The 13,322-nt window shown below is 34.4% G+C and overlaps 1 protein-coding gene across 7 annotated transcripts in view; it reads right to left on the bottom strand.

The window, feature by feature from the left end:
* Positions 1-13,322, bottom strand: part of BCAS3 (BCAS3 microtubule associated cell migration factor) — a 592,235-nt gene that overhangs the window by 372,913 nt on the left and 206,000 nt on the right. For all 7 annotated transcript variants that reach the window (XM_041723949.1, XM_041723952.1, XM_041723951.1 and 4 more), the window contains exon 14: positions 10,023-10,156. In XM_041723949.1, coding sequence (XP_041579883.1) covers positions 10,023-10,156 — 134 coding nt within the window. The remainder of the gene's footprint in view (positions 1-10,022; positions 10,157-13,322) is intronic.

Genomic DNA, 13,322 nt, shown 5'->3' with positions numbered 1-13,322 from the left:
TAAGAAACTTCTAAACTATTTTCTCGAGTGGCTGTACCATTTCATGTTCCCAATACCAATGTGGGAGAAATCCAGTTCCTCCAATTCACTGACTTTTGAGAGTTCCTTAAAAGATGTGGTAGATACAAGACAATTTGTGCCTTTTCATTCTATTACCAGTGTGTCTCAAAGAGCAGATATGTTTTGTTTTAATGGACTCTAATTTATCAATTTCAAGGATTTTGCTACTAAAGCACCTATGAGAAATCTGTGTCTAACCTAAGTCACGAAAGGTTTCTTCTCTGTTTTCTTCTAAAAGCTTTATAATAGTAGGTTCACATTAAATCTGATCCCATTTGAGTTCATTTTTGTATAAGGATTGACACTCATTTTTTTTGCACATAAATACCCAAGTGGTCCATTACCATTGTCAAAAAGACTAGCCTTTCTCATTTTGCTCCTTTGCCAAAAATCAATTGTCCCTATGTATGGTAAAGTTCCTGGATTCCCTATTGATCACTGTAGTTTCAGTAGATCTTGACACTAGGTAGCAATATCTCTCCAAATTTGTTTTTCTTTTGGCATTATAAGCCCTATGTATTTACATATGAATTTTAGAAGTAGCTTGTCAATTTCTACTCTCCCCAATTTTACTATCTTTGTTTGTTTTTTATCCTGCTGGGCTTTGATGGAGATTGCAGTGAATATACAGATCAATTTGGAGAGAACTGAAATCCTAACAATATTAAGCATTCCAACCCCAAAACATGGTTTAACACTCCATTTATTTACATCCGTACTCTCAGCCATGTTTTATGAGTACATGTCTTACACTCGGTAAGTACACATTACACACTATTTTTTTACCTCTCTTTTTTAAATGATCAATAATCTATTGTTTGTTCCTAGCATATAGAGGTACAACTGACTTCCATGTATTGATCTAATACCCTGAAACTTAATTAAATTCACTTTTCTATTTTTATAGAATCCATTAGATTTTCTACACAATCATATCATCTTTAAATAAATACAGTTTTACTTTCTTCCTTTCTGGTATGATGATGGTTCTTTCCGTTGTCTCAGATTTCTTCTGCAGATCTGAGTAGGTTCTCTCTGCAGCTTTTATCTCTCTGGCACTCTGTCTTGAGAACTCTATGATCTTCACCTCCTCATTCTTAGCAATACCTCATCAACAGAGGGAGTCTATAGGGCTCCACTTGGACTCCTCCTTCCTGCACCACGGGCTGAAAACTGTATCAAGGCAGTAAGCTGGGGCAATCAGGGTTTTTCTCATTTGTTTCCCATTTCTCAAGGATCTTTTTTTTTTTTAATTAACTTTTATTGGTGTTCAATTTACCAACATACAGAAAAACACCCAGTGCTCATCCCGTCAAGTGTCCACCTCAGTGCCCGTCACCCATTCCCTTCATGGCTTTATGTACTATGTCTAAAAAAACTGTTTGTTCTTTCTTTGTTTCAGGTAGGAAGGTAAATCCAGTCCCTCTACACTCTAGGTTATTTATGCTGATTTGAGTGTTATCTAGTTGTACCCTTAAGACAAGGAGAGCTTAGCATCCTCGTACTCCACCCTCTTCCCATCAATCTCTCCCTCTTACTGTGGAGGTCCTCATATTAACTCTGTCATTTACTGTGCCAGATGTTTTACTAAGCACAGTAAGACACATTTTACATAAATTATTTCTGGCATTTCCTGAAGTAAATGCTATGAAATAGTTTTTGTCTCCATTTTATAGATGAGTAAATAGAAGCCTAAGAAAATAGAGAATTTGTCCTTGGTAATAGAATTACTAAGGAGCATCCAAGTACAAATAGAAGTCAGGGCTGGGGAATGAGGAGTGACTGCTAATAGACAAAAAGTTTGTTATAAAAATGTTCTAAAAGTAGATACTGGTGATGGTTGCATAACTCTGTAAATATATATACTAAATATACTAACTACTAAAAAAAACCCCACTGAAATGTACATTTTAAATATGAATTTTATAGGAATTATGTTTCAGTAAAACTAATGTTTTGGGGGAAGAAGAGTTGACAAAAATTAAGACTATAAGGTTATACCTAGGACTGCAAGGTTTGATTAAAAAAAAATACAGATAATCTCGCAAAATTTGAATTTCAATATAAATCTAAGTAGGCATATCTGGACATAGTCATACTAAAATTACCTGATTCTATTTGAACAGACCATTAACTACTACCCATTAATATTAAATAGCTAGATTATTTTTGCCATTGAGAATTAAACCTATAATCTTACCATTTTATAGGACTATTCCAAAAAAAATTGCACGTTATTTTTTGCACATGTGCAAATGTTCTGAAGCAAGTTGACCATTTACCAAAATTAGCATGTTAAGTACTAAAATGACTTTTATCTGCTTGAGTATGGCATTACAGAAGTATATTAACAAATATTGTAAGGTCTCACTATATATATATATATATATATATATATATATATATATTCCTGTTGAAAACTAGGAATATTTTTCTAACTGCATATGTGCCTTATGAGGAAAATTACTGTCAGATGCAGAGGATATCCCAAGTTATAGATCACAAAACAACTTAATTCAACATAATTAGATCCACATACTTGAGTTTTTTCCCTTGCCTGATTAAAGTACCCTCAGGGTTTTTGGAAGAATCCAGAATGACATGATTTTGAAGTACTCAAAGACAGTTAGATAGATCATATGCCATATATATTTCATAATCAGTGCTAAATTTTATATATTTTTCAAAATAATTTTCAGTAGAAGATTACAGAAATTAATTTTATGGTCATTAATTGAGTTTCCTTGGATCTTAATATTTGACGTTTAGAAATTCCCAATCTCCTAAATTACAAGGTGTGACACAGAACAAAATAATTTTAATAATTTCTATTTGGTTTCCCTACATGTTAAATAGGCATAGCACTGGCAGCAGCAAATATTTATACCTATAACATTTGCCCATCTACAGGGCACTGTTCTAAGGATGACAGATACCAAGAAGGTTAAGCATGATCTCTATTTCCAGGCTGGATGAATAGGTAATTAAATAATAAACAATGCTAATACAAATGAGTTACCAAAAAAAAAAAGGTGTAACCAAAAAAAGTATAAATATTTAAAATATTAAAATTCTAGGAGGTTATAGCTGAAGTAGGGCATACCAGTGATGGGTGGGGACAGAACAGGTATTATAAAATCAGAATTAAGAAATAAAATGTGGGGACACCTGGGTGACACAGAGGATTTAGTGTCTGACTGTTGGTTTTGGTTCAGGTGGTGATCTCAGGGTCCTGAAATCCAGCCTTGGGTCAGGCTCTATGCTCAGTGTGGAGTCCGCTTGAGTTTCTCACTCCCTCTCCCTCTGGTCCTCCCCAACCCTTCTCTATTTCTCAAATAAATAAATAAATATTTTTAAAAAAGGAAGTAAAATGTGCCAGCAGCACTGTGAAATATTGAATCTTCACCTAAAATGCTCATCTGATTAGAAACTTACCTACAAAAGAAAAGAATGAACAGTAACCAAAATAAGAATAAGCAAGTTTAGTTGTGCTAGAAGGTAAGGATATTGTCAGAGAAAAATGGAGATATGTCAAAGGACACAAATGTCAAGTTGACAGGTGCCAATTGGCCAAATCTGGGATACTCTGAGCATTAAAATAAATAGATATTGAATGAATATAACCCAATGATTCAAATACGAATCTATTAACCAAATGATATATATAAATAAAAGAAATGTTACAAATTTGGGGGGAAAAATGGGATATTTACATAGATTAAAAGGATTTCTACCCAGGGCATAGAACAGAAGCAGTAAACTAAATGCCCCTCTCCTAGACTATCCTTAAAAGAGATACATTTTCATATTTTAAAAGCTACTGCCTGAGAGACCAGCTTCCAATCAGCCTCCATCTAGATGCTGACCGAGACCCACACCACATTAACAAAATGAAGGGTAAAAATCATATGATCATCTCAATAGATATGGAAAAAGCATTTGAAAATATTCACCATCTATTCATGATAGAAACTCTCAACAAAATGAGTATAAAGGAAATGTACCTCAACATAATAAAGTACATCTATGACAAGCCCACACCTACCATCACACTCAACAGTAACCAGCTAAAAGCTTTTCCTCTAAAATCAAGAACAAAACAAAGATGTTCATTCTCACCACTTTTTTTCAATATGCTACTGGGAGTCCTAGTCAGAGAAATTAGGCAAGGAAAAGAAATTTAAAAATCAGTCATTGTGATATAACACATCAACAAGAGGAATGCTAAAAAACCATATGATCATTTCCATAGATGCAGAAAAAGCATTTGACAAAGTACAGCTTTCATTCATGATTAAAACCCTCTGCAAAGTAGGTATACCCATATCTCAATATAATAAAGGTCACACATGAAAAACTCACAGCCAACATCAACACAATGGTGAAAAACTGAAAGCTTTTCCTTAAGGTAAGAAAGAAGACAAGGACATCCACTCTCACCACTTTTATCCAACATAGTGACTGGAGGTTGTAGCCACAGCAATCAGACAACAAAAAGGAATAAAAGGCATCCGTGTTGGTAAGGAAGAAATAAAACTTTCAATATTTGCAGATGACAGGATAATATATATAGAAACCCGAAGACACTATCAAAAAGCTACTAGAACTGACAAATCCAGTGAGGTTGCAGGATACAAAAAGCTATGTATAGAAATCTGTTGCATTTCTATACACTAAAAATGAAGCAAGAGAAAGAAAAATTAAGAAAGCAATCCCATTTACAAGTGCACCAAAGATAATAAAATACCTAGGAGAAAACTTAACCAAGGAAGAGAAAGATTTGTACTCTGAAAACCATAAAACATCAATTAAAGAAACTGAAGATGACATAGACAATGGAAAGACATTCTATGCTCATAGATTGAAAGAACAAATATTGTTAAAATGTCCATATTACCCAAAGCCATTTACACATTTAATGCAACCCCTATTAAAACACCAGCAGCATCTTGCATAGACCTAGAACAAATAATCCTAAAATTTGTATGGAACCACAAAGACCTCAAACAGTCAAACAATCTTAAAAAGGAAAACTAAAGCTGATGGTATCACAATTCTCGATTTCAAGTTATGCTACAAAGCTATAGTAATTAAAACAGTGTGATACTGGCACAAAAATAGACACATAGACCAATGAAACAGAGTAGAAAACCCAGAAATGAACCCACAACAATAAGGTCAATTAATCTTTGACAGAGCAGGAAAGAATATCCAATGGGAAAAAGACAGTCTCTTCATCAAATGGTGTTGGGAAAACCAACATGCAAAGAATGAAACTAGACCATGCACAAAAATAAACTCAAAATTGAATAAAGCCCTAAATGTGAAACCTGAAACCATAAAGATTCTAGAAGAGAGCACAGACATTTACTTCTCTAGATATGTCTCCTGAAGCAAGGGAAATAAAAGCAAAAATAAACTACTGGAACTATAGCAAAATAAAAGACTATGCACAGTGAAGGAAATAATCAACAAAACTAAAAGACTGAATAGGAGAATATATTTGCAACTGAATAGGAGAAGATATTTGCAAATGATACGTCTGAAAAAAAGTTAGTATCCAGAATATATAAAGAATTTATACTACTCAACATCCAAAAAAACTCCCACATAATGTAATTAAAAATTGGGCAGAAAACATGAAAGACATTTCCCCAAAGAAGTCAGACAGATGGCCAACAGACACATGTAAAGTTACTCAACATCACTCAACATTAGGGAAATACAAATAAAACTACAATGAGATATCACCTCACACCTGTTAAAATGGCTAAAATAAAAAAATGCAAAAAACAACAGATGTTGGCAAGGATGCGGACAAAAGGAACCCTCTTATACTGTTGGTAGGGATGCAAACTGGTGCAGTCACTCTGGAGAATAGTACAGAGGTTCCTCAAAAATTTAAAAACAGAACCACCTTACCATCCAACAATTGCACTACTGGTTATTTACCCAAAGAATACAAAAACATTAATTCAAAGGACTACTACATGCACCCCTATGTTTATTGCACTATTTACAATAGACAAGATATGGAAGCAGCCCAAATGTCCATCAACTGATGAACAAATGAAGAAGATGTGAAACACACACAAACATACAGAGTTGAATATCATTCAGTCATAAAAAAGAATGAAACTTTGTCATTTGCAACATTGTGGATGAAGCTAGATAATATAATGCTAGGTGAAATAAGTCGGTCTGAAAAAGACAAATACCATATGATTTCACTCATCTGTGAAACTTAAGAAACAAAGCAAATGATCATAGGGAAAAAAATAGAGAGAGGCAAACCAAGAAACAGGCTCTTGACTATAAAGAACAAACTGATGGCTACCAGAGGGGAGGTGGCAGGATAGGTGAAATACATGATGGGGACTAAGGAGTCCATTTGTCATGATGAGCACTGGGTTATTAAAATAAAAACTTAAAAACAAATAAAGAGAAAAATCAGAAGAAAGATAAAATATGTTTATAGCACTTATCAAAATAAATCCACATGAATGAACCTGCGCAGTTCAAACCTATGTAGTTGAAGGGTTAGCTCTTTTTGTTTTAAGAATCAGGTCACTAGAAAACCCAGAAATTAACCCACAACTATACAGTCAATTAATCTTCGGCAAAGCAGGAAAGAGTATCCAGTGGAAAAAAAGACAGTCTCCTCAACAAGTGGTGTTAGAAAAATTATACATGCAAAAGAATGAAACTGGACCACTTTCTTACACTATATACAAAAATAAATTCAAAATATATGAAAGACTTAAATATGAGACAGGAAACCATCAAAATCCTAGAGGAGAGCAGAGGCAGTAACCACTATGACATTGGCCACAGCAACTTCTTACTAGATATGTCTCCTCAGGCAAGGGAAGCAAAAATGAGGCATTGAGACTTCGTCAAGATAAAAATCTTCTGGGTAAGGAGTATTAAAGGGGGCACTTGTGTTGAGCACTGGGTGTTGTGTGTAAGTGATGAATCACTAAATTCTACTGCTGAAACCAATATTACCCTATATGTTAACTAACTAGAATTTAAGCAAAAATTTGAAAAAAAATTTGGTAAAGGAAAAAGATAAAAAAAACCTTCTGCACAACAAAGGAAACAGTTGACAAAACTAAAAGGCAACCTTTGGAAGGGGAGAAGATATTTGCAAATGACATATCTGATAAAGGATTATTATCCAAAATCTATAAAGAACTTGTAAAACTCAATACCCCAAAAAACAAATAATCCAGTTAAAAAATGGGCAGAAGGCATGAATAGGTATTTCTCCAAGGAAGGCATACACATGAAAAGATGCTCAACATCACTCAACATTAGGGAAATACAAATCAAAACTACAATGAGATACCACCTCGCACGTGTCAGAATGGCTAAAATTAACAACACAGGAAACAACAGGTGTGGATGAGGATGCAGAGAAAGGGGAATTCTCCTGCACTGTTGGTGGAAATGCAAAGTGGTTCAGTCACAATGGAAAACAATAAGGAGGGTCCTCAAAAAGTTAAAAATAGAACCACCTACCATCCAGCAATTACACTACTGGGTATTTACCCAAAAGATGCTGATTCCAAGGGACACATGCATCTCAATGTTTGTAGCACCAATATCAACAATAGCCCCAATTATGGAAAGAGCTCAAATGTCCATTGACTGATGAATGAAGAAGATATAGTATATTTACACAATGGGATACTACTCAGTCATAAAAAAAGAATGAAATCTTGCAATTTGCAATAAGGTAGATGAAGCTAGAGAGTGTTATGCTAGAGAGTGAAATAAGTCAGAGAAAGACAAATACCATATGATTTCACTCATATGTGGAATTTAAGAAATAAAACAAATGAACATGGATTGGGGGGACAGGCAAACCAAGAAACAGATTCTTAACTATAGGGGAAAAAATGACATTTACCAGAGGGGAGACATGTGAGGGGATGGGTTAAATGGGTGATGGGGATTTTAAGGGGGGGGCACTTATGATGAACACCAGGTGTTACATATAAGTTCTGAATTCTATACCTGAAACTAATATTACGCTGTATGCTAACTAAATGGAATTTAAGTAAAAACTTTTTAAAAATCAGGTCACATTTTTTTTTAAAGATTTTCTTTATTCATGAGAGACACAGAGAGAGAGAGACAGAGAGAGAGGCAGAGACACAGGCAGAGGGAAAGCAGGCTCCATGCAGGGAACCTGATGCAGGACTTGATCCCAGGACTCCAGGATCACCCCCTGAGCCCAAGGTAGGTGCTAAACCACTGAGCCACCCAGGATCCTCAGGTCGCATTTTTAATGAAGAATTTCCCACATTTTAGATTTGGCTAGTGGCATTCTCATGATATTGTTTAACTTTCCTATCTCAGTCTTTTATGTAAAGTACTAATTATATCTAGGGGCTGAATTAGATTCAGGTTTAACCTAGAGTACTGGTCAGAAATATTTCATAGATGATATCATATACATCCTATTACATCAAATCAGGAAGTACATGAGATCTCACTATTCAGTTTGGTGATGTTAAGACTCATCAGCGAAAACCAAATACAGATTACCGTCTATATCCACTGTTTCATTAGGGGTAGCAACAATGGTGATTCTTAAAATTTTGACCTATTTTAATTGAGGTATAAGTGACATATAACATTATATTAGTTTCAGGTGTACAAAATAATTCCTGAGATTCAATAGGTGTATATATTATAAAATGATCACCACACTAAATCTAAATTCTAACATTTTTAATACTGGAACCCTTCCATAAAGAAAAACTTTCCCTCATCAACTATCAGTTATCTTATTAAATTGATACAAGAAAGACAAGGTAAATGCTTTAATAATCAATTTTCAAGGTAATGAGTTGGTAAACAAGCAACATACAGTTATGTCCAATATTTCCTTTGTAAGTCTCATTATAAATTAATGGATTTCTATATATTTAAGGTGCCTCATTCTTTATAGAAAATTTTAATGGAAACTTATGATAAACAGCATTTTAGCCTGTTGGAAAAGGATGGACTAGACAATAAATGATGATGGGTCAATGAACTATCTCTCAGGATAAAGTATCTATAGTAGTATACTGGTAAATTCAGAACCACAGGCTCTGGGAAACAAAAGAATGAATAGCTGGGATATTAGTCTATTAAGCTATCTCAGTATATACCAAGTGATATTAAGAGTATATGTAAAAGCAGTTATCATGGTACCCCATACAAATTCTTAATAAGTTGTGTGTGTGTGTGTATGTATGTTGCATGATATGTGTATACATGCATGCACAGTGATGTGTTGCTAAATGTTAAAAACTGGCTCCATAAGAAAAAAAATAGTGCCCATACATGCATGCACAGTGATGTGTTGCTAAATATTAAAAACTGGTTCCATAAGAAAAAAAGTTCTGATTTGTGTTTGCCAATTTCCATTATATAAACACTCCTACCACAGATGATTTCATGCCAATGTAATGTCACTACATCCTGAAGTGGGTACAAATGTACACAACTCATTCTCACTAGCCACTGTGAACTCACTCCTGTACACCACTGAATATTATCCACAGTCATATAGTCAATTATATCCATATATATCCATATAGTCAATTATTTCTGTGTATGCACGAATATGTGTTTACATGAATGTGTGTGTGCATGTGCATGTATGCATGTACACAGAACCAAAACACACATAAAAAGACCTAGAAAGATAGCCAATGGATGATGACAGGGTGCGTGCCAGGGGAGCAAATGGGATAGGGTAGAAGGAGAAAAATAAATAGAACTTTTGTTTTATTAAGTTCATTGACTTCTTCACCTACTGCTTATGTATTTATTAGGTCAAAATAGAATAAATATTATGTTCTCACTAACACTAACATTAAGTTCCAATAGGACATAAGTAATCAGCTAAATTAGATGTCATATTACACACACACACACCTTCTAAAAAATATACAACTTACTTTGGCTTCAGTTTCTCCCCTGTGAAGAGTATATAGATGATGGACAGCACTTTGTGATGAAGACCAAGGATGAGTCAGAATTTGGAAAACGTGAAAGTCATGGCCAAGGGTGTCTGTTGTGACTAGAAGCATTCCTGAAGGATACACCAAAAAGAGAGTAAAAATGAAAACAATTATGTACGTGGATGAAATAGTTTCACAAAGAATTCTTTATGTTTTAAAGTATTACCAAAGGAAAAAAATTACCAAAGATGTAAAAAAAAAAAACTTCCCCCAATTAAAAAAAAATCAAAACATAGCATCTTTTTCCTGTATGAACACAAAACTTTCACTCCACATCAGGATACAAACACAGTGGGGGCACCAGATGTGAAAGTTTTCGGATGTTCCTGTATGACTGTAAGAGAAAGTTTTACAGAGAGTTCACAAGCATTTTAAAACAACAAATCTGATAATAAAAAATGTGAAAATGACTTCTCTCCATGGAACTAAAACCTGCTCTCACTTTTAACCATTTCTCAAAAGCTGAATTTTAAGTTTCAATCTAGTAATACCCTATTTAATTCACCAGTTCAAAATGTGCCTCTACCCTGGCATGACATTTACCCAAAATGCCTACAGCATGTCACAGAACAAGTTTTTAATTTTGACGCAATGCTACAGCTAGGAATTCTTTGCCTAATCCACGGTCACAAATATTTTGTTTTCTTGTCAAAACGTCATAGCTTTATATTTTACATAGGTCTATCATTCATTTTGAGTTAATTTTTGTAAGAAGTACAAGGTATCACACAAATTAACTTTTGCAGATGATGTCCAACTGTTCCAGCAAGATTTTTTGAAGAGGCTATTCTTTATCCACTAAATTCTTTATCCTTTATTTTTTATCCATTGTCAACTTCCAACAATCAACTGGCTGCATCTGCATAGGTTTTTTTCTAGAAGTATTATTCTAGTCCATCAATTTCTGCATCTATACTTTCATTAATACCATACTTTCTTGACTACTGTAACTTTATAGTAAATTGTGAATCAGGTAAGAACCTTTTCAACATTATTTTGGCTATTCCAATTCCTTTCCAAACACAGAATCAGATTTTTTATATAAAAAAATTCCTAGAAAAAAAAAATTCCTAGAAAAAAAAAAATTCCTAGGATTTTTTGGGGGGAGGATTATATTAAGTCTATAAATCAATTTGAGGATGATGGACTTCTTAATATTGAGTCTTCAGACCTATGAACACTTCATATTTCTTGGTATGTCTTTGACTTTTTTCTTGTTCAGCATACAAATTGTAAATGTATTTTATTAGATCCATTATAAATAGTACTCTCTCTATTTTACATCAATTATCAAGTTTTCTCTGCTGGTATTAGAGATATAACTGACATCTGTTGTATTCTGCCAGTCCTAGAAAGTGTGGGTTTTGTTTTTGTTTTGTTTCGGCTCTTTGTAGATAACATGGAATTTTCTTTACAGAGTATCATGGAGTACATGAGTAGATATATTTCTTCCTTTCCAAACTACATCCCTTTTTTTTTTTTTTCTTTTTCTTCACTTACTACATTTGCAAAGGAAAACAGGACTGGTGAGAAGCAATATTCATGGGATCCCTGGGTGGCTCAGCGGTTTAGCGCCACCTTCAGCCCAGGGCTTGATCCTGGAGCCAGGGATTGAGTCCCACGTCGGGCACCCTGCATGGAGCCTGCTTCTCTCTCTGCCTCTGTGTCTCTCATGAATAAATAAATAAAATCTTAATTTTATGCCTCCCAAATTTTAGGAGAAAGCATTCAATCTTTAAGTATGGTGTTAGCTATAGGATTTTTTAAATAAATGCCCTCTATCAAGTTAAAGATGTTCCTTTCTACTCCTTTTTGTTCAGTTTTTATAATGAATGAATGTTGAATTTCGTCTACCTGTGAGATGATTATGTGGTTTTTCTTCTTTACTCAGTTAATATGGTGAATTTTACTAATGAATCATTATCAAATGTTGAACAAGCCTTGCATTCCTAGAATAAACTCCACTTGGTCAAAATCCTTTATTATATGCCGCCAGATTCAATTAGCTAATGTCTTAAATTTTTCATGATATATTCCTGAGGAATATCTGTTTGTAGGTTTATTTTTTTGTTTGTTTGTTTGTAGGTTTCTAATCAGGTGTTTGTTTTCAGAATCAGGATAAAGCTGGTCCTGTTGTGAAATTTTCCTTATACTCTTATTTTCCTGAATAGATTGAGGGAAACTGCTATTATTTCTTACTTAGATGTTCAGTGGAATTTGCCAGTGAAACCACGTGGGCCTTTTTTGTCGTTGTTGAACACTTTTAAATCTTTTAAATTTCTTTGTAATTTAAATTTTATTACTTTAAAATGGAAAATTTGGGGATTTAATTTTAATGTTCTTCTTGGGTGAATTACTTTCTGCAACTCAAGGAAATGGCTTTTATCCTTATCTGTAAGGTCTTTGGTGATATCCACGTTTTCAATGAGATTATCAACAATTTGTCTTCTCTCTTTTTTCTCTTGGTCATTCTACCTAGATGTTTACAAGGAAATCTATCTTGGATGTTACTGGTTTTCCTTTTTTTCTTTTTAAGATTTTATTTATTTATTTGAAAGAGGAGAGAGAGAGCATGAGCAAGGAGGGGGATGCAGAGGAAGAGGGAGAGAGGCAGACTTACCACTGAGCAGCGAGCCCAACATGGGGTTCCATCCCAGGACCTCAGGATCATGACCTGAGCCAAAGGCAGATGCTTAACCTAACCAACTGAGCCATGAAGGTGCCCCTTTTTTCAACTTTCTTAAGGTGGAAGCTTAGGTTACTATTGCAGGAACTTTCTTCTTTTTCAAAGTAAGCATATATTGGTATAAATTTCCCTATAAATCTGCTTTCAAATGGAATGAATTCCAAAATTTTGATACTGTCTTTTGCATTCAGTTCTAAATGTTTTCTAGATATTTCCTCTTCACTCTAGTGCTATTTAATATGTTGTTCAGTTTTTCCAAGTATTTGGGTATTTTTCAGGTATCTCCCACATATTGATTTTTAGTTTAATTTCATGATGACAAGGAATATGTTAAACCTTGTTTATATCTGAGACTAGATTGCAGTGCCTGTTCCACATACGTTTGAATACCTGGAGTGTTATAAAGGTCAGTTAAGGGATGCCTGGGTGGCTCAGCAGTTGGGCATCTATCTTTGGCTCAGGGCATGATCCCATGGTCTCGGGATCGAGTCCCACATCATCAGCTCCCTGCATGGAGCCTGCTTCTCCCTCTGCCTCTGTCTCTGCCTCTC

This window comes from Vulpes lagopus, chromosome 12 (genome assembly GCF_018345385.1).
Source record: "Vulpes lagopus strain Blue_001 chromosome 12, ASM1834538v1, whole genome shotgun sequence".
Lineage (NCBI taxonomy): Eukaryota > Metazoa > Chordata > Mammalia > Carnivora > Canidae > Vulpes > Vulpes lagopus.
Note: the sequence above shows the minus strand (reverse complement) of the source record. Positions and strands in the feature narration are given on the sequence as shown.